Genomic DNA, 23156 nt, shown 5'->3' on the forward strand with positions numbered 1-23156 from the left:
GCCACCATCTGCAACGAAAACTGACTGAACACCAGCTGATGAGACAAACACTTTGAGTAAAGATATGTGCTGTATTTTTTGCTTTTTTTCAGAGCAAGTTTTAGGAAGGACGTGTTGAGGCCAGTAATTCTCATGTCCCACAGGACTAGCAGATGGTTTTAAAGTGGGACTGTCCTCTGTTGGGCTGCAGAATTGCTTGAGCCTAGTTTTCTTGCCCTAGCTCCTCTGGGTTTACTTTGGTGGGATTCAAGTCTCTGTTTATGGCTTTGGAAAGAAAGGATGATTTTTTTACTTAAGGTAGATTTGTTTTTTTCTTACGAGATTCCTAGCTTTTTACATACAACATGGGCTTTAATGTTCTATAAGCAGTAGCAAAACGTTATTGCTGTAAAGTCTGAAAATGTAGAGGAGACAAATGCATTTCAAGTCTATGAGTTAGTTAGCCAACAAGTAAAAACGTCCTCCACAAGTTAACAAAGTAAAGTAGTTTTCTTTTTATATGTGACTACATATTAACAGGAAATTTATGCTTGCATTTCACAGAAAATGTTAAAACAATATGTATGTTTAGGAAAAATTGTATTTTTAATGCTTATGATACAATAATTTACTGTTTATTTGAACTAGGTCCAAAAGCAAAATATAACTAAAAAGATATCTGAGTATCTCTTTAATGACATCAAATATAGCTCCACTGGATTGCATTCATAAAGACCAAATATCCAAGATGAGCAAAATATCTTTTTTTCTATTTAAGCAACTTTTCATGTGAAAAGCAAAAAAAAAAAAAACCATGCATCTTTTTTCCTTCTTTGAAGCGTATTTATTCACATCTATTACTGTGTAAAATTCATTCAGGGTTTCTGCTAACAGTTAGACTCTACGTCAGGAGTAGGCAGTCCTGGTCCTCGAGGGCCACTATCCTGCAGGTTTTACTTGTTTCCCTGCTCCAATACGCCTGATTCAGTCTTCTGCAGAACATGAAGAGATAAGTCACCCGTTGATTCAAATCAGGCCTGTTGGAGCAGGGAAACAAGTAAAACCTGCAGGACAGTGGCACTCGAGAACCAGGGTTGCCTTCCTCCGCTCTACACCCAGCAAGAAAAACACCCCTTATTTTATTCTTATCAAAATAAATAACTATGAGGAGGGAAATATATATTTTCTCTTTAAAGCAAAAAAAAGTCACCAAAAATTGCAGAAAAGGCACCACAACTTCAAACACTGAAGAAAACATTGCTTTTTTGTAACTTCAGTCATCAAAAAAAATTAAGCTTTGATACACATCAATTAGCCAAAACCTTATGAACACCAGACTGATCTTGACTTTACAGGTGGCAAGTGTCACAACATCAGGAAATCATCACATGAGTTGCAGTGATTTGAATGAAGTTGATCTGATCATTTCTCCCTCCCGCAGTCAGTGCACAAAATGTTGTCTCGCTGGGTGAGGAAACCACGGCCCACCAGTGACACCGAGCAATGCAGGCAGGTGAAACACTCGCTGTGCCACTGGCGCTCTTCAAAGGAGATGTATTTGGCACCTGCCAAACCTGCGTGCCACAAACACGTTCTCAGATGTCACATATGCAAAAACTTGAATATGCCCTGCTGGAAGGGAGTGGCATCGTTTTAGAAAGAGTGGAACTGAGCATGAGCAGAAACTTACTAGAAATGGGCTTGGTGCAGCCCACACACTTCTTTGCAAACAGGTTGCTGAAGCACTCAAGGCAGTATGGGTAATTCTCCCTGGAGGTGAAGCGCTGGCCTGATAACTGCTTCCTGCAGCCAATGCAGAGGAAACACTCACGATGCCAAGGCTTCTCTTGGTAGGTCACGCCACCTGTTGTGATGGCCTATAGATAGGAAAAACCCAGGCAAGATAATATATATGCAAAAATAAAATAGAAAAAAAACAAAACAACAACATGTCATTCCTCTTGACCTGAAGCCTTTCAGTCATGGTGTAATTGAAAAAAGCAAGTGAGAGAGTCATGAGGAAACATAAGCACTCTATAGCTGTAACTCTACCTTCTTACATGCACAGCACTGGTATGCAAACTGCTTTTCGAAGCAGGGCACACAGAAGTAGCCAGTGTCTTTGGGGATGAAGGACTTGGTTCCTATTGGCTGCTGGCAGCGGTGGCACAGGAAGCAGGTCTCATGCCAGCTGTTCCCTTTGTATTCCATTTTTCGGGAACCTGGCACAAGAGAAAAGATCAGCTAATCCTGCATATGGTACCTCAATGACAGAATTACACGTCGCCTCAAATAGCGCAACTTGCCTGCAGGGATGGTTCTACCCACTATAAATAAATCTACATGTTTTTTTTAAGAAAAGAAATAACTTTTGCAATATTAAATACATTAACAAATGCTAACAGTAAATAATTTGAATAGTTTTTATGTTCACGTTTTTCTGACTGTTGTGGAATTTCTGAAATAATAAGGTGGACTCAAGAATTTAAACAAGTCAAAACTGTCTTTGCGGTGATTTATAACAAAATTGCTAGCAATGGACATAGGTTCATACAAAAGCAAAAGCCTGACGAAGTTGTGACAATATTATCAACAAAACAGGAGATATTTATTAATTCTACAGCCCATTACCAGAGCACAGTAACCTTCATAACCCATCAGCTTCAGCCTGGATAGTAACTTAACCTAATCTTAATGGAACATGCTATCATGCTGGCCATCTACAACAGATAAGAGATTTCTTGTTTCTAACCTTTAAACTGAACGCCACTTCAAAACATCTGAACTATTCCTTTAAGTTTGAGCCCATAAATTGATTTTTTTTAGCACACAAGTAACAAAACAACAATTATCAGGTTCATTGTGGACATATTCTGCCTTGGATAGTGCTAAACTCACGTGCTGTCACAGATTCCACAAAATGAGGACAACTGGGTTTTACGCTCAAGGCTAAAAATACGATTAAACACAAAAGGGCCATTTTGATGTCCTCAGATTTCTTTTGACAGCATGAAACTCACCTGCTCTCAATAATTTAGATGTGCAAAACTCATTCAGTGTTTACATTTTGAGTGTACATTTCATGCACACTGTGAAAAAATACCATTTGACCATCATAGCATTATAAATATTCAGCTTCAGAAAAAAAAAGATTAAGAACATTAGCTGGTTAAAAGCGGGGAGTCTAAGTTTATTCTGCACCTTGGAAACAAGCGCAGCGAGAACAACTGCAGAGCATCTATTAATAGATATTATTTTGGGAAGGTTTTGTCAGCTAGTATTGCCTGTTGCCATCATCAAGCCTGAACCATTAGTCTGCTTACCTTAAGCTTTTTTTTAAAAAAAAAGTTTGTAATTTCATTAACTAAATGCATCATCACAGGAAATATGACAGCTATGCAGGTTTTAGTTTGCCCATCTCTTATGTGTCGCTGCATATACCTGGCATGACAGTTTTCTTGCAGGTGCTGCACTTGGAGGAGTAATCGTGCGCATAGCATTCAGTGCAGAGCAGTAAATCCTCCTTGGCTGCAAAGGCCTTCTCTACCAGTGAGCGGCTGCACTTTGCACACTTGAAGCACTGCTCATGCCAGTGGCGATCCTTATAGGACAGGTCCTGAAAAGGTTTAAGACATTATTTAAATCATTATTAAAAACGAATTAATTTATTCAGAATTAACAGGCATTAAGTGTTATCTATTATTGACATTTAGCATTTCTGTCAATTTTACAGCACATTCCTTAAGTAACTCACATTATGCTTCCTTACCTTGCAGTTACAGCCAATAGGTAAAGAGCAGCCCTCACAACAGTTGGTAAATAGGTTTTCATAACACTTTGTGCAGTACTGCGTGTCATCTTTCATTATGTACTTCTTCCCCAGCAGAGACTCTTTGCAGTAATGGCAATCAAACCTCTCAGTGGTGGACATTTTTTCTCAGTTTTTCTTTTCAAACAGAGCAGGAGGAGGACACTCCAGGCAATTTCTTCTTCCTTTCATCAAGCAAGAAAAGAGGCCATTTTTTGCCCCCAGTTTCTTCCTAAAAAGCAGTGCTGTATCGTAAGAAATCTCTACCTGAGCGGCTGTGGAGCAAGAATGAGGCTGAATTCAGGGACTGCAGAGTTGTCCAGACTCTGGAGGTGAGGCTGGGACGAAAGGGGGTCAGGGAGGATTATGGGGGTATCTACTGAGGGAGTCTTCTATATATACAGGCCCACTTATTAGTGGTAATCTCCGGAGAGAATGCACATACTCCCTTGCATCATTCGTCACCTTTTAAGGGAGCTTGTGGAGCACACATCATTAAGCCTTTAAACTTATTTAATCCATTGATGCTTTCTCTCAAAATGAAAAAAGCAATGAGAATTTAACTTTTAAGGTATCGTTTGGAGAAAAGACAGCCTTCTTTCTCAGATTAAAAAAAACAAAAAACATGTTACATTAACTTCACATAAACACAATGGCATAGATTTTGGTGCCATGTAAAAGACAGGTGGCCATTTGGAATGAGTGATTTGTGTGGACACACTTCTGGCCTTTGTCTGTGCCTGCAACACCACAAGCGATTGCAGATGGCTTATAGGAGCTTTATGCCAGCAGGATTCTGGTTGCCAGGTACTAACCGAGCTATATTCAGGAGTTCTTGTTGGTTATTGAGAGCACCTTGGCAGCACTTCAGAAAGTGAACGCTCCAAAATACAGAGGAGGAGCAGAACAGGCAGTTTCAACGTTGACCATCTTCTGAATCACAGTACTGCTTCGGCTGTGCTTGTGTTCATGTGAGTCATGTTTGGTTTCATCAAGTATGTGAAGCTGTAGGAATAAAAATGCTTGTGTGAAACAGAACACATCTCTGTGTTTAAATGTTTACATTTATTTGCATCTTTGACTGACAGTCAACTAATTGTATTTGAGCTGTGGCGAATGTATCTGTATCAGTTTTACAACAAAATAAAGGAAATGATAGATGTCTTTATAAAAATAGCCTGGAAAGACCACCAGCCTACTGTCCTAATCCCTCAGAAACACAGGGAGGTCAAAGAGGGAGATGAGACTGAGAGAAATGCAACTCTGGGAAGATGAACTCTCTTTCCTTCAGTCTTCTCTTGACATTTACTTTATTACCACTCCTTGTAAAGAAATGCATCTGGAGCCTTGTAATGAATGCAGTCCATTTTTAGTTCTGCTAATAATGCTGTAGCTTGGTTTTTCTGTGTATATAGGTTTGATTGTTTTTTTTTAAAAAAACAGCTGAGGGACAATATGTCGATCTAAGTTACACTCACTGACAAAAACAAACCAACAAGAAGTCCCCCAAACAAAAACGTGGGAATAAAATGAAACTGCACTTGTTAAAAGGTAAACACCGTATTACAGTGTTTACAATAACATAGTTGGGAATATAAGCACACTGTTGAACACATCCCAATAAGGCGTGGCGTCCACTGAGCCTTTATACAAGCAGCAGTTTGGTGCAGAACAGTCGTTCTGTTGTTGTACCGTCTTTCTTCTGCAGCAAGGCGGTCCTCAGCTGTTGCATTGGCCTTTGAGATTTGGCAGATCAGCACAAGGTCAGAGTTGACGTCTGAGCTCATCTCAGGCATGTTCATTTAGGGAAATATCAGGGAAACGGTCTGGCAACATGACAGACAGTCCATATATGGACAGTAGGATTGTGGATTTCTGGTGTGTAGCCAGTATGATAAGAATCTTGATATAATGCCAACTCATTCATTAAAGGTACACAGACCAAAAAAATCAGTACAGTGCAATACAATTCAGCTCCTTTATATGATGCACTTCAGCCTTTAATCACTCACTCAACATCATGAGTTTGATTCAACACATTGAGATTTAATCCAATGTAATATGACAAAACAAAGGAATGACCAAACAAACATTGTAAAAAATGAGACTTGGTGCAAAATGAATAAACCTGCTGGCAGTAGATGTGTTTAATACTCTTTTTAGTAACTCAGCAGTGACAAGCAATTTTTTTCCCTAAATTATAAAAAATTAAACATATTTTAACCTTTTTTCCTCCAATGTTAGTTGATTCTCGTTGCTTTAAGCACATTTTCAGACTGTTTCAATTCTTCTCCTGAACTTTAGGTGTCACTAAAGAGAAAACGATACTGCTAAACAGTGGGATGTGCAGCCAGAAGAAGTTGAGAAATGGAGAGAGTAAACTCGTTCTTTATACATAAACATAACTACATCTGAACTTTTGTTTTAGTGGACGCCTGTTTGTAGAAACAAACCTTCTTTTTGACTGTTAAATATTAAACAAATGGGATTTTATTGGTATAAAGACTTAATAAAAATGCATCTAGATTCAATCCTAAAACTCTATCTGTACATTGCTACTGTACTGATGCAGTCAAATCACTTATGTGCGGCATAAGTGAGAATCGATACAAATCACATCCTCAATGGACAAGTTTCTTGTTGACTGTACCAGGGTGCTGTCTCAGAGGTGTAAAACATGTGGGTACAGGATGGCACTGATGTAGAGCTGTGCTGTCAGGGTTCCCAGAATCACTCCCAGAGGTGACCTGAAGCCATACCCTTTGGCTCCCCACATCATGATGCCATGAGTAATGCCACGGTGTCTCACCACATCACTGGCAGAACCGATCCTCTTTCTTCGGTGCTGCCATGCAAGCACACGATGACCATCCATGGTAAAGCAGAGCTGAGATTTACTGCCAATCATAATGTCATCAGTCCATACCTCCAGGTTACGGCATAACTCTGAGCACAGCTGTCTCTGCTCTGTGTAAACGATGGTACCCTGTAGTCAGGCTGATGCCAGTCACTGAGGCATGGTGCAGATTGACACTGGGTGTTGTAAAGAGTCCAGGTGGCAGATGCAGATGTCCTGGTTCTGTAATACTTGGCACACAATATGATGACCCTCCCCTGGTGTGGTCTGTCTTGGGAAACCACAACGTTACAATATGTGTGGGTGGCCACACATAGCTATTACTTCCAACATTGGACCACTGTGACATCTGTACACCCCACATGCTCATCATTTGCTCAACATGACTACCATGCAACACCACAATGTGACCCCTACCAAACTTGGTTTCGTGCTGGTAATGCTGTCTTATATGTCTACAAAGCATAATGTGTCTGATGATGTTTACTCACTGTTTTGACAGACTGTCAGACATTCTGTTAACTACCTGACAACACCATTGTTCCGCTTGCGATGCCACCACAATTTGCACTCTGCTGCTCATTCTAGATGTGCCAGTTCATTGCAAACTGAATCATTTACACACCCATCACTGGTCTGAATGTGTTAATTACATCCAAATCAGACCACTCCTTCTGAATGCTTAACTTACTCTGTCAGTGAGTGTATTTCAATTTCATACCTTCATCACAAGAACAGATTTATATGATTTTAAGTCATCCTTGAGGCTTCTTTTTAATTTTAAGTGGTTTTGGATTAAACAGAGTTGCATGCTGCTCTGGATTAAATCACCAATGCATTGAATTATTTTTTTCTCCTGATGTCCAGATGAGTGACTGATAATCACAAAGCCATGCTGACATTAAATAAACCCAGATCCAACTAGATGACAACTGCAGATATTCGGTATTTTAATCTTTGTTGTTGCATCGCTACACATCTGTTATCATGTGACAATCGGGCAGTGACCTATATTCTCCATGAAACAAAGGCATCACTTGGACTGGCATGTGAAAGTCATAAAAAAAACATGTCAACAAAGCAGATTATCATGAAGTGATAGATTCATAAGCTTTTATTGATGCTGCCATGTTTGTGATTTCTCTAAAGTGCAATAAGTCACATTTGATGATCGACAGTTACTAGACTTTGTCTCTTGGATTATAAACTTCTTCAGCTGGCAGGGCCAACTCTGCAGAAGGTTGCTGATGTTGCATGTTTCTTTTTACTGGCTTAATCCTCCGAAGTCAACCAGTGCGCTGCTGCCAGCAAATTTTATATGCAGCCTGTCTCGCTTCAATAAATAGACCTTTATTTGACCTGGACTCAAGTGTCCTCTTATCTTGAATTATTCAGGCTTTATAATAAGGTGTCAGTGGCTGTTTTTTTCTCTCCCCTCAATCAGACAATCTCAGCGAAGAAGAGAAGCATTTTACTTTGGTGGCTCCTTTGTGGTGGTGACTTGTTGAAGGCTGGGACATATAAACACGACACAGATACATTGGTCTGAAGTGCAAAGGCTTCGCTGCACCAAAGCTGACAGCTGGTTGGCATGGTGATGACAACATAAGTGGGATCCATTAGATCAGACTGAGGGGCAGCTTCAGTAGTTAATAAGAGGACTCACACAGACCTGTCTTTTTGCAAGCCCCTGTGCTCTGCTGCTTGCTTTCAACACGGTATTTTCAGCTGAACAGGATAGTCACAGAGGGGGTTGCAGGAGGCAAGGACATACAATCATCTCGGTCTAAAATCTTGCAAAACTTTAGACCCCTTCAGGGAGGCCTTGTAAGTGCCCATGTATTGCCTCCACCAACTCATCCAATTTCCCTTTCAGTTCTCACAAAAGTAAAAAAAAATGCATTTGAGCAGGTGAGGAAACTTGTCCCAGAGAATGGCGAATAATTTCTACTACGAAAGAAGAGAAAATGTTGTCTGCCCCGAAGAACAAATCGGTAAAATATGTCCCTTTCCTGTACCTTATAGAGTTCGTTGTGCTTGAATCAAATATAATCAAATTTAGAGAAAACAACAGTTGTAAGATTTTTGTTTGTACAAATAAAAACCCTAATCTTCAACTCTTAAATAATTTAAAAACTACTTTCAGGGTCCAAGAATATGTGAAGTTTTGTTACTTATCAGAGTTAAAACTGTAGGTTTTAAGCAAATGTTTTGCACAATGAAGAGTATTTGGAGTATGTAATGAAGAACCACTCCAAATTTTAGAGCAGTATCTTTAAGAATGACTGACACATTTTTCTGCTTTTTAAGGTCAGTTGGCTGTGGTGGCCATTTTGAACTGAGTTAACTCCAAAAGCTAATCAGTTGTAGAAGCACATTCAATAATTACTTTCTGCAAATTTGATTAAAATTGGTCTTGTGGATCTTGATATATTTTGCTAACTTTCAGACACATGAACACACAGACACGGGCAAAAACATTATGGTCCGTCTTCGCCTTTCAGTGGTGGGCGATAATAGGCATCAAATGACAAACTGATGTAAAGTTGTGTGTGTAGCAGAAAGAGAGTGGCATCTCCAGAGATCCCCACGGGTGCGTCTGGGTGTTGTGTTTGTAACCTAGCTACAAGCGAGCCTATAAAATGCACTCAACGACCATCCATTTTTATAAACCCACTTTATCCTGCTCAGGGTCGAAGGGTTGTAGAGACCGTCCCAGCTGTCACCAGGGGAGAGACAGGGGAAAACACTGATCAGGTCAGGTAATGACAGAGCCAACATGGAGACACGCACAACACACAGACTGAATTTAGAATCATCAATTAACCAAACATGCTGTCTCATGTATCAGTCAAGGGAGTGTGATACAGATCTTTGGCTGGATTACAGAACATGGTAGAAACTCATCAGATCTTATCTTTCTTGTCACCAACCTCCACAGAACCATTAGAGTACTTGAATGTCAACAATATGTTGATTTTTGAGTTCCCCGTGATCAGCCATGAAATGACAACTTTGCTCGATAACCTGAGATCTACACATTACTAACCACTGACAATCTTGATAATTTTTTCCTTATTTCTTAACAGATACATTAAACAATACATAAAATCACATCATTACAAAGAGAAATAAAGCTAGCATTCTTGAACGGATTACATATCTCCCGCTGTGTTGCATGCCAAAGTTTGAAACAAAGGTTTTGCATGATCTGTTAGGACCTATTGTATGTTTTGGGCATCACTCTCAACTACTACCACACCAAATTGTAGCTAAATATCTGAAAAAAAATACAGAGTTATTGCCTTTTTCTTATATTGTATAAGCTCAGTTAGCCCTGGAGCTCATCTTGAATTGGGTTGACTTCAGAAGTTTACTGAATGATTACTTCATAAATTAATAAAAATTCTGATAGAGAAAATTTTGTTGATTAGATACTAGGGACTTTTTTCATTCTGTTAAAAAATTTAGTGTTTGTAATTCCTAAAAAAAATTAAACAAAGCTCAAAATTTGTTGTTTACTCGTGGTATTCAGAAGATTACTTGAGGAATATTGTAAATTCATAATTATAATTATAATTTTACTGAGTTTAATACATCACCAGTGTTTGTAAACAGGTAGTTATAATGTTGAATTGACACATTTTCACATGACAAAATAAATAAATTAAATACAATGATGTAAAAAAAACATCAATTTACCAGTGATGTGTAACATCATCTGTTCAGTGTTATATAATTTTGTTCTTAGCACACGTTGGCCCCTCAGAGGTTTATTGCCTTGAGCCAGAGAGACTGAAAACTTGACAACCTGCATGTTTTGATATAACTCTCTAAAAGATTGTTGGCTCTACAAACCTCTGTGCTGACGCACAGCTTCCTTGGGGTGGTGCCAGGTGTTTGTTTGCCTGGGGCTGCTGCGGCCTTCGGGAGCTGGATCCACCTGTCCTCTCTGCTCTTGGGTGCAGTAGATGGTGGGCCTTCTTTTGTTCACGGCACTCTGTGCATCTCCAGGTGGGATGCTCGCACATATGCACCCACATAACATGAACACACCTTTTTATTTTTTGTTTTTCATTGACATGCATGTATAAATATGTAGGCAGCCATCTTCTCTATAAGGTATGCCTAAAATGCCATGACAGGACAAAAAATAAATAAATAAATAAATAATAGTGGGTTCTATCTGTCCGCCATGTTATTTATCGCTCTATTTTACCAGTTAAAGATATAAAAACTGAAATGTTTTTATTTTATTTCTTAAAAAAAGAAGTTTTCTCCTACCAATTATTGCTAGGTTTTGGCTCAAAGGGATTTCTTGCTGGGTTTATTCTATGTAAAGTCTCTTGCATTGGTTTCTATAAATAATTCACAATCATAATAATTTCTATAAATAATCACTTAAAGAATCTATTTGCAAAACATGACAAATGACCTGAATAACTGAAGTCAGACCTCAATAGAGGAAACCAACAAATAAACAAAAAAACAACAACAACAAAGTTATCTTCATTTTTAGACTTCACAAAACCATTTTTTAAAATTCAGGAAGTGATCAGAAATCAATTTTTGGTGCAATAACCCTAATTTTTAAACCCTGCTTCCATGCATCTTGGCATGCTCTCCACCAAAAGTTCAATCAGCTCATCTATGTCTGATGACGTGTGACCATTTATCTTTTCCTTGATCATATTCTAGGAAGAAGAGAAAATCTTCTTCCTAGAATGTGATAGTCACCTCAGAAGTTGATTGTGTTGAGCCGTTGGGACTGGTTGAACAACAGGACAGGACAGAGCACATTCCAGTGGCTGATGATCTAAAATCACAGTAATGCATTTTATAGACACATCGCACTCTAACCATGCCTTCCCAGCAGTGAGTAGATATTGTATAAACTGCTTTAAAATAAACTGATACGTGAAACCTGCACTAACTCCACAGTCAATATTTAAAATCTGCTTTTTCCAACAAACTTTGGAAAGTCTCTCATTTAATCAGCTTTCAACTTCCAAAGCTTGTGCTTCTTGCCAACTAAACTCTAAATTTAGTTCAACAAGAGAGAATATTGGCAGACAAAATTATGTTAGAAACTGACCAGTTAGTTTTTATCTTGAATATTTCTTCATCTCCTGATGACTCGTAAGACTTGGAGTTCACTGCTGAGTGTTTAAATGATTAGATATGTTAAAAAAAACCACACAAAATAAATAAATACACTTTAAAATAAATAAAATAATCTCTCATTTTTTATGAACCAAGATGTGTTTTATACATTATTATACTATGATCTTATAAATACAGGATAAATATGTTAAAATGGCACATTTTGCTGTATATTTCATCACATATTTCAGTCAATTGTTTACATAATCCATCATTTTTAAACTGTTTTTGGACACTGTGTGCAGGACAGCATGTTGTTTTTCTGAATGCTTTGTTGTTCACCTTAATCACGGTCTACACCCCGGAGGAAAAAGACAGAGAAGTGGAAACTCCCTCAGTGGATATTTCTTCCTTGTTAATCAAATATTTAATGACTTATTAACCCCTATGTGTGCTTTTACAGTGTGGCATTTGCACTTATTAATTATGGCTAGAGAATGCTTTTTTTTCCACTTTCTTGTTTCTTAAACATTCAGCTGAAGAATATTGTAGGAAAAAAAACCCACTACATCTTAAAACAAAACAAAACAATGTAAGACATGGTACAGTATACGAATAATCTGTGGGCTATAAGGTACTTACTGACAAACGCCTGCAGAGCTGGAGGGTTAGATGAACTTTAAGAGCTCATTCACATTCATTAATTTTATTTAACCCATTTTTCCTGAGAAACTAACCTAACAAACAAGTTCCTGGAATAAAGAAAAAAGCCAGAGTACTTGGGAAAACCCACAAACGCACAAAGAGAACATTTAAACCAAAATTGGAGCCTTGATCCTTCTTGTGTCTGTGAGGTGAAAGTGCACAACACTGTCACACCCTCATAAAATACTTCAAATCTTTTTTGTAATTCATGTGCCCAGCAAAAGATAATGATCTTTATTGTTCCCGGCTGCACAGCGGCAGATTGTTCAATGTTCGTGTCTGGTTTGGCATGTGGCAGAGCTGCATATACAGAACTCAGTAAGGTTATTACCAGCAAATGTCGTAAATGTCTGGTTCTTGTTTACTTTAGAAAGATATATCAGATACAGGCCTACCTCAGCCAACAGACAAAGCACTATTGGTCCTGCATTCCAGAGTACTAGAGCTCATTGGCTGAGGGCTGATCATGCGCTGAGAATAGGGACAGCACCTTAGTTTGTTGCCATGACGGTCACTTCCTGGAGGCGTGGACCACACCATGAAGATACTGTAACTCAGAACAGGAGTCAGGGCCACTTCTGACAGACTGCTGATGCAGCTGTTAGCTCTGTGGACCAAAGCTGTAATTTGTACTCTTTATGTGTATGAAATAAATGTTTAAACTGAGGAACAGATTGCTCTAAGGAGCTTGATTCTTTCAGTTTGAACATGATCAACAGATGTGAACTTATATTCTACCCTGAGATCATAGAAAAGGTTTGAATTGAGGGATACTTTGTGTGTTGGGCGTAGTCTGTGTGTCTCTCCATCACTCCCTGTTTGACAGCAGAGGTGGCCTGAAATATTTACTTACTTCATTGTCATAATCATGATTCTTACATTTTTATATCTAAAACCTAATAAATAATGTATTTAGTAAAATGTGACGCAAAAGGAACAAGCGAACATTGCTTAGAAAGATGCACATCTGCGATATCACTACATACCATTAGGATAGTTTAGTTACCTAGATCAGCGGTCCACAACCTTTTCAGCTCCACGGACCGGTTCATTATCAGACAGTATTTTACAGACCAGCCTTTAAAGGTGTTGTGGATGAATACAACAACAAAAACAATGATACGACTGGCATGAAAACTGGGGTATTTTTTAAAACATAAAAAATGTAAATCCAACGTGTCCTCGCAGCTTTGTTAGCTGCATCCTGGTATTGTGTTATCAACATGAATAACACCCTCTCCTCCCTCTCATGTTCTCTGGTCAATATGGCGATGATTAAACATGCCCTTCAAAATAAGATACACCACAAATATAAAGTGCACAAAGAATACAACTCACCATAACGCTGAATCAGTGGGAGCCCTGAGCCTGTTCCTCAGTAACGAGACGGTGCCATCTAGGGCTTCCAGAGACGTTTGTTTTTTACTCATTTTGCTGCTTGTGGGTTTGTTTTTAGCGGTAACGCATCATGTGACCTAGATGAGCGTTTTGACACGCATCAAGAGTGAGTAATAGACAGATGTAGTGGAGAGAATCCGGTCATTTTTTCAAAATAAATGTCATTCAGACTCCGAAAATAAAATAAAAAAACGGAAAGACTGTAAGTTAATAATTCTTTCTCTGCGGTCCGGTACCAAATAACCCACGGACCGGTACCAGTCCGCGGCCCGGAGGTTGGGGACCTCTGAACTAGATATCTGTTTTTACATGTGAAAATTGAATGTGCAACACTGTTTTAGTTCCTCCTAGTTTTATTGAATTTCTTTGGCAAAATAAGGATAAGTCACACTCACATTTCCTCATTTGCCCTTTTTTTTAAAAAAATTTCATTTACACCATCATTCAGCATCCACAATTGAAACACATTTGGCAGAAGACAATGATTTGGCAAAAAATTTAGTGACAAAATGACTAACACTGATTATTACTGTAAATAGGCAGAATATTTTTCATTTCTGGGGAAAACACACAGAAATTTCATGAACCAAAACCTTAAAGACAGGAACGCTCTCATCAACAACAAAAAAGCAGGATCAACATGTTTGAAAAACATAAAAAATAAAAGAATGTAAAACAAACAAACAACATTCAGGAAAAACTGATAAAATAAAGCTAAAATAAAGCTCTATTTTGTATGAAAAAAGACTTTTCATTGAGTCTCCGTGGGATAAACTGAGGTCCTGATTCTAAAGTCACAATAACTTGATTTAAAAGTTCCCCTTTGGCACATCTTACTCAGTTAGGACATGACAACAGGCCTGCCACCTGATACAAAACTTATTAAATGTAAAATCACACCCGTCCACCAGAAAATATATAATTATAAAATTATATAATATAAATATATAATATAATTGTTTCCACTTTAAATGTCTCTAATCTTTCACTTTCATTCAAAATCTTGAAGCATCAAGCATAACTCTTAATAGAATCACATTTACTGTACCGTCTGACCACACTTGCATGCTGTTATAAAAATAGCTGAACTTAACAGAAGTAAACAAAATGCTTTCTTCATATATTGCGCGTGAATATTAATCGTCTATTGAGCATACAGTATTGTTTGTTATTCACAGCTTAGTTTCATCCACCTGAAGCCTCATGTTTAAGTTTCAGGACCACATTTCAACACCAGATTCTGTTCAAAAATAGACTTCACCTTACTTCACGTCGGTCCCTTTCACTGTTCAAATATATCAAGTTCAAACGTTTATGTCGCTTGAGGTTTTATCCCAGAAACCAGCTCAAGTTGCAAAACACATTATCAAAATTTGGTCCAGAACATTCTATAATACAAAGCAAATAAAAACCCTACCCAAAACCCAACCCTACCAATTGTTATATAATACTCAGCTGTCCTTGGGAGATTTAAAAGTAACATGATATCCAGATATTAAAATGTCGTGTTGTAGAGATCTTAATTTTGTAACTGTGCTGGAAACAATAAAGCGAGAGATAGAGCAAACAAGAGAGAGAGAGAGATTAAAATAAAACAGAATACCTTTTGTTTACAATCCTAGACAAAAAAATAAAATCTTAGAAATAATCATTTAACTGCTGTTCTGTTCCCCAACTTCTGCATTTTGAAAAAAAGAAAGAAAGAAGTATAAAAGTTAACATTTAAGGTAATATTAGGAGATGACATGAGATGATGATTTGTTTAGATATTTCCCATCTTGGAGTATGTAGGATCTTCATGTTATGCTCCGCTGTATTGTACCATTATCCACTTGCAATTTGACACATTACACATAAAGATAAAAAAAAAAAACCTCATAATTTGATTGGATAATAACTTCTCTCTTACAGGACAGAGTTATGCTGGCTCTTGGATACTAATAAAATTATGCCCTTTGCAACCAGTTAAAATTATTCCAGTTTTGTTTTTGCATACGTAAAGATGAGATTAGTCAGATGAGCAGTGCGAATGTAAACTTTCAGTTATATAAATAAAAAGATGGAGACAGAATAAAAAACTAAGCACATGACCCTACTGGCCAACCTTTACGTTTGACTTCAGTAGACTGCATTGGTGACTGAATCACTACTGTAGATGGATTTGATTTCATGATGCCTCAATTGCATATTAAATATATTTCAACCTTTTTAAACATTTTATACTATAGCCAATATTTTTTTATGCATCTGGTTTACTAATCCATGAAAGGTAGTTTCTGGACAACCTCTCTGAGCGCTTTCAGCCCCAGTACCACTTGATAAAGTCATTGATTGATTTGTACTCATTGTGCTTTTTCAAGTAAGCACAAGCGTCACACAGCCGCCTTGCCCAGGGACCGTATCCGTGCGCTGTAAAGTGCCGCCTCCACTTAAAGTATTTCTTGTACAGATACTCATTCTTGTCCAGAAGCAGCAGGTACTCTGCCAGCTCCTTGGGTGAAGGGAAGTCATTGACGTGAATAAAGGAGTCTCCTTGAATAAAGTTTTCATAGTTCTGTCTGGATGGGCCAAGAACCACTGGCACTGTGCCCAAAGACAGGGCTCGATAAAACTTTTCAGTAATGTAGTCCTTGAATATGGAGTTCTCAAAAGACAAATAAAACTTACAGCTGGTCACAATGGACTGGCATTCCTCACCAGAAATGCGATTCCCAAATGCTTGTCCGTATACATGAACATCGACATATTTTTTCAGTTCATTGTAATATTTAGCTCTTGCATGATTGGGGCTCCAGTTGCTTACAATCCAGCAGACCAGTTTGTTTTTGCTAGGTGGTACAAAGTCCTCCTTAGTCTCTTTTGCTATGACGGTCCCATAAGTGCCTCTAATGTCAGAATCCTGACGATAATTGAGAGTCAGATTGAACAAGCTGTTGAGCCCAGTCAGCCGAGGTGAATGAACAGGAGACTCTAAGTTCAGCCATATCCACTTCTGGAACGGTGGTCGCTGTTGAGACGGCAGGTTGGACAGGTCTCCGGCGATGTCTCTGTGATGGATGACGACCCCATGTGATTTGTTGTAGAGGTTTCTGTCTGCTGTGACCAAGCAGCCTTCGATGTTATACTGAGAGCTGCAGACATCTAGCTTAAATCTGGCTCCAAAGGGCCAAAACCAGAGCAATATAATAATCACACTTTCATTGCTCTTTGTGGAGATGGCGCTTTTGTCTTGATTACTGGAAACTAATGACTTTACTGGACTGTATAACCAGCTGGTGGATGGTTTAAAATACATAAAAAAGATGGTCGCGAAGCATCCCAGAACAAAAATACTGATCAGAAGAGGTCGCAGCATATTACTATTTGTAGACATCTTACGTTGACCTGCAAAAAGCACACCACATAAAAATAAAGTCAAGTCAGAATAAAATCGTGATCAACAGGATTCATCATCAACACCAGTTATCTCATCATTGTAAATACTTTAAAAACATATATTAATAATGTTTTTTTTTACTAGACTACTAAGTTTAAATATAACATGCGCCCCATTTGAACACATTTGTCATAAACTGGTAATCTGCTAAAATACAAATACTTCAAACGGAAGCTCAAGTGTTGTTTTTTTTTTTTTTTTGTAGCTCCTTTCTGAAGGGGTCGCCGCAGCAAACAAACTAACACAAAAGATTTGGCAATTGTTGCCAGATGCCCTTCCTGACACTGCCTGGGCTCAAACCTGCAACCTCAAAATTACAAGACTGTCTACTCACTGATTACTGAGCTACCACAGTCCCCCAAATTAATACTGAACTGTAATGGTTCTTTATTCTGTTTGCTATACAAACCTGTTTTTGACCGTATGCTGAAAACCACAAAATCTCCTTTATGATCACAGCTGAGAGGTGCTTTTTGGCTCGTAAGGTTAATGACAATGGTCCTTAATGATCAAATGAGATGTGGTTGATTTGGAATCAGTAGGTCTTCTTAAAGATCCATCAATTATGTGGGCAGGAAGAAACAAAAGAAAAAAACAAAAACAAAATCCATTAAACAAAAAATAGGATAAAACCTTATAATAGAAAAAAAGCATATCTAAAGCTTTTATTCAACTAAAACATTAAGACTGGCTTTATCTGAGCCAGTAGTAAATAAAATAAAAACATTGTCATCAGAAAAGTAGCCAGCTAATATCAGATATTACTAATGTTCTCAACTTAAACGTGGACTTTAAATTACAGCTAATATTACTTTTCGGCACACACTGTGAATTGTGTGTCAACCCAAGATTTTGCATCTGTCTAATTCTCAAAGCCCTTGCAAGTAAAGATGCGCACCTCAAACTACACTGCTATGCAAAATTATGCCTCTCTGCACTGACACAATTTGCCTGACGCAGGCATTAAGGGAAAATTCGGAAAGACCACTTTATGTGGCAAACAGCACTGAAAAGAAATACAATATTGAGTTGTTGTCTGAAGCACAACACACTGATATGATATGATATGATATGATATGATATATGATATGATATGATATGATATGATATGATATGATATGATATGATATGATGTGATATGATATGATATGATATGAGTGATCTGCCGAATCCAGAATTTGGAGATTCTCAGGCTAAGAGATCAATTTGTCTATTTAATGCATTATAAGATATATCTAAATTAATCCTACAAAGTAAAATGCAGATATTCTTATCATATTTATGTTAACATGGACTCCAGCTCTTCCATTTATATATATTTTTTTGTTTACGCCAGTAAACAGATATAGGCCAACATGAACTGGGGCCAGATTAGTGCAGAGTTTTCAGTATCGATATATTTCATAAAAGCAAATTTTTTGAAACAGCAGAGAGTGGATGAGCTCTTTGGATTACATTCAGTACATGCATATCAACACCAAGTGACTGTAATGAGCCACTTTTCACCCTGACACAATTCTTTTTAAGTCAGTCATACGGTTATAACTAAGATCCAACTCTAGCTATTTTAACACAACTTCAGTGAGGAAAACTTTATTGTTACAGAGTGAGGAAGACTCACAGTTTGCTATCTGTATTATCTATGACGTGCTCCAAAATTTATTTGAGTCACTCACAGGACATGTAAAAAAGCCAGGGAACTGGTAATGGTAACTGGAAAATTTAAGCTGTGGTAACTGCTCATTAAAACAGCTCATAATTGTACTGTAATTAATGACTTGTTTTGTGGTAAGAATGTAGTTACCAACTAGGTAGGAGCCAACTATTCCTGTTGGACTGGAATGAGGTAGAGGTTATGCACGTAGTAGAGAAAAGACATTAGAGACTATTTCCTTCTCCAGAGTAACAAAAGCCAAAATGTCGAGCATTAATAAATTGAGCCGCTGAGTGAACATAGTCTTTTTTACTGAAGTTTCCAAAGTTTCCACTTACTTAGCTCTTTCTTGAACATTTCATTAGTATGCAAAATACACTATTAGTGCGATCAGTCATGAAGATTAACTTTAACACCAGAAAGGATTAAACTAGTCTGACGTCTGTTGTGTTCTTTGGTTTCACAGTGAATGCATTTGTGTTCTGTTCTGTGACAGAAGAGACCGTGTTAAAGAAAATAACAGAATAACAATTCAGAAGATATGAGACAACACCGTGAAAAACAAGAATTTATCTAGCAGTAGAACATGAGGTCTCATTATTACAAAATATTCCTTATACTTTGGATTTCAGATCTCATTTTGCCACATCTTTTTGTTTTTGGCTTTTGAAAATTGATTTATTTTGTAGAATGAGGTCACTAATCTAGTTAAACTTGTCAGTAAACAGCTGACCAAAAGAGGTGGAGTATTTAATTGATACATTTCATAAGCTGTTCATTCCTGGTCATTGATGACTCATCACTAATTGGCTGTTCACCAAGTTCACATTTGAGTGCATGCCACGAGCCAGAATATAAACATGTGGAGATCTGACGCAGAAAATTTCTGTGAACAATTAAACCTGGTTCAAAGACACTGCAAGCACTGTCTTTACTTTTTAAACATATTAAAAATGAATTTTACAAATAAACTTAATCTAGTTGAATATATTACATATGTTTAAAAAATAACTTACTCAGTCCTAAATAAACAAAAACTTGTCTATGAGGTTCTAGTTTTTAATAAAGTACATAATAACTACCTTAATTACATAAAAATAGTTAGATTGAAACATGGCTGCCCAAGTCAAAAAACAGCCAATAGGAAGAGCAAGCCAGAGTATCTCTTGTGCCAGTCCCAAGCCTGGATAAATGGCGAGGGCTGTGTCAGAAAAGGCATTCGGCATAAAACACTTTTACTAAAACAAACATGTGAGTTTGTCCAACCAACTCCATACCGGATCAGTCGAGGCCCCAGTTAACAACGAACACCACTTGTGCTGTTGATGTTTGCAGATGACTCTGTGATCTGTGGTGAGAACAGGGAACAGGTGGAAGAGAACTTGGAGAAGTGGAGGCATGCACTTGAAAGAGGAGGGATGAAAGTTGGTCAGCTGAAGATGTTGAGGTTCTCCTTGGGAGGAACAAGGATGGACAGGATTAGGAATGAGGTCATCAGAGGTACAGCACAGGTTGAATGACTAAGAGATAAAGTTAGAGAGGCCAAACTGAGATGCAGAGGAGGGACAGAGGGTATATTGGTAGAAGGATGTTAGAGATGCAGCTGCCTGGAAAAAGACAAAGAGGAGACATATGGATGCAGTTAGAGATTACATGGAGGTAGTTGGAGTAAGAACATAGGATACAGAAGACAGAGTTAAATGTAAGTGGATGACTCTAAAGACCTCTAAAGAGAGAACATCCGAAAGAGGAAGAAGAAGACATCACATTTGATTCAAAGTGATAATGACAAAGATATGAGTATCTTGTTTGTAAAAGGTTTTGTGTCCAAGCTGGTGAAAATAATTGCTTCTGATGTGTTGAACTGACCCTCTACTACTATCAAGAGTCCTGGGAAGCCTATCTCAAAAGTGTAAGTTGCCTTGGAAAAGAGAGCCTGAACATGTGCAAAACAGTGACATGAATATGTAAATGCAGTTTGGTTTTCAAAAGTACAATGATTTTACATCATACTAACGCCTTTTGAACATATTCAATTTGACCAAGTTTACAAGGTAGCATAGTATAGAAAGTTTATTCTAGAACCACACTCATGGTTATAGTAAAGAAACATACATCTTCTTTTTGTTTTAAGATTTTACATTTTAGGAAAGTAATGAAAAATCAACTGGGCCCATTCATATCTCAAATTTGGTTAAATACAACCAGAAACAAACAAAGCATCAGATACTGCACTATGTCATTATAAGGTTTAAATAAAGGCAAACTACAAGAGCGGACTGTGAAAAGCTAAGTACAGATGAGAGTTAAGTGCATATGTTTACCCATAATGAATAAGTATAATTGAACACTTCATGTCAACTGTGAAGCATGGTGGTAGAGGGCTGATGATGGCTTGTTTTGCAGTCAAGGACCTGGACATTCTGCTTTCAGTTAGTCAACCATAAACTCCTCTGTTATCAAACAAACAAAAAAAAGATAGAATCAAGTCCACAGCTTGCCTGAAACTGGCTCACGTGAAAGGACAACAGTCCAAAATACAGAAGTAAATCTAAACCAGAATGGTCAAGAAATAAATGAATCAAGGCAATTTAATGGCTCAGTCAATGTACAGACTTCAGCCTGAAGGAAAATAAATGAAGGCATAACTTCATTTGAGTTCTGCATAAAGAAAAGCCACAAACATCATTGATTTTAACCAAAATTGCCAGAGTTCACCAGAACAATGTAAAAACTAATATTAGTGACAGAGAAGACTCGTAAATAACCCTTTTTAATGTAATTTAATCACAAGCCATTGAATCAACGGATATGTAGTTTAATATTACACAGAGCTTTTTTTTTTTTGTCAGTTACGTAATAAACAGTGTAATATGCCACATGACTTTGTTTAAAACCTTTTATATGACCATAGTGTTATTATTATATCCTGCTACATAAAACCAACGTAAAGACATAATAACTTACTCATTAACTGTTATGTCTTTCTTTCATTATTTATTTTTCCTCTTTGCTCAGAACAGCTACATTTACCGTTCAACTGGTTTAACGGCATGACTGCATAAAATCTTATCTTGTTTTTTATGAGCATACAGTGGTTGTAAGTGTTGGCACATCAGAGCTCCAACACAGAGACAAAGAAGGAAACAAGGTTAAAAAAATATCTATTATCTGGGAATCAGACGTGAATCATTGATTTATTGTTATTTTTTTACTTAGCCGTTTAGTATCACCTCAGTAAATGTTAATACACATTAATACACCTTCAAAATGTTACAAGCATAGTACTTTCTTTAAGTAATAAATAAAATAGTAAATAAAATAAATATCTGTTGAAATTGTAGGTGCTTTCTTGCAAAGTTTATAAAACTTTTTTATTTTGTCCAAAAATTTCCCAAGTCAAAGAAATTATTACTCCTCAAGTGCAACAAATATTGTAAATAAAATACTACAAAATAACTCACAAAATAAAAAACTTTTTTATTGTTCAGTATAAGTGTAGTTTCTGTTTGTGTGTTTCCTCATTGTGGTTCCACCTGTCGCTACAGTCATAAACGACCCAGAATCACGTTTAAAACACATATTCCATCTATTCAAACATGACTGTCCTACTGCTGGAGCTGTAAACTGAATCACATCAAGTTTATTTTTCAGAAATGTGAGCGTGTCCACTGTATGAATCTCTACTAAACATGTATCTTGAATTTTTTATTACTAGAGGCAGATTACAGGCATGAAAACAAAAGTCTATTTGGTCTTACCCTTTTTGGCCTTGAAAGAGAAAGATGAAGGCTGCTGTTTAGATGAACTCTGTCAAATTATAACTGCATCCCAGCTGTTTGACAGATCTGTCTTTGTGAGGACGGTACGCTGTCTTTCAGAATTATTTAATGTTCATCCTCATTGGTGTCCACACCCCGGAGGAAAGTAATAGAGAAGAGGTGGAGCTAACTAATGTGAACTTCCTTATAGAGCAAGTTTGTCGGGAACCTTCAAATGGGAAACACATACAATGAGATTTACGGACTTTCTGTTTATCAGACATGGAATCAGATATTTTCTTTTATGTGTTCTTACAGGGTGACAGTACAGCATACTATTGATGGCAAAAGTTTGAATATTTGGCCTTTAGGTTTCTTCAAGTTCTTGTCCTAGAATAAGCAGTAACAAAAGAACCTTTCAATCAATCAATCAACTTTATTTCTATAGCACATTT

General features: G+C 37.5%; 2 protein-coding genes across 7 annotated transcripts; both read right to left on the reverse strand.

Moving 5' to 3' along the window:
* Positions 1–544: 544 nt before the first annotated feature.
* fhl5 (four and a half LIM domains 5) lies at positions 545–4155 on the reverse strand. The gene is made up of 6 exons (XM_037977732.1): positions 4055–4155; positions 3749–3972; positions 3421–3595; positions 2032–2201; positions 1670–1856; positions 545–1553 (listed from the first exon to the last, which is right to left on the reverse strand). The coding sequence occupies exons 2-6, from the start codon at positions 3908–3910 to the stop codon at positions 1402–1404; spliced, it is 846 nt and encodes a 281-aa protein (XP_037833660.1). The 5' UTR covers positions 3911–3972; positions 4055–4155; the 3' UTR covers positions 545–1401.
* A 10030-nt stretch (positions 4156–14185) lies between these two features.
* LOC108233304 (4-galactosyl-N-acetylglucosaminide 3-alpha-L-fucosyltransferase 9-like) lies at positions 14186–22829 on the reverse strand. 6 transcript variants are annotated; one of them, XM_025004460.2, is made up of 5 exons: positions 22702–22819; positions 21265–21393; positions 20218–20393; positions 17696–17833; positions 14186–17234 (listed from the first exon to the last, which is right to left on the reverse strand). In XM_025004460.2, the coding sequence occupies exon 5, from the start codon at positions 17221–17223 to the stop codon at positions 16150–16152; it is 1074 nt and encodes a 357-aa protein (XP_024860228.1). In that variant the 5' UTR covers positions 17224–17234; positions 17696–17833; positions 20218–20393; positions 21265–21393; positions 22702–22819; the 3' UTR covers positions 14186–16149. The 6 variants fall into 6 exon arrangements, with proteins under 6 accessions (XP_024860228.1, XP_017267193.1, XP_037833869.1 ...); XM_017411704.3 differs by lacking the exon at positions 21265–21393; XM_037977941.1 differs by lacking the exon at positions 17696–17833.
* Positions 22830–23156: the final 327 nt, after the last annotated feature.

Source organism: Kryptolebias marmoratus, linkage group LG10 (genome assembly GCF_001649575.2).
Source record: "Kryptolebias marmoratus isolate JLee-2015 linkage group LG10, ASM164957v2, whole genome shotgun sequence".
NCBI classification, from domain to species: domain Eukaryota; kingdom Metazoa; phylum Chordata; class Actinopteri; order Cyprinodontiformes; family Rivulidae; genus Kryptolebias; species Kryptolebias marmoratus.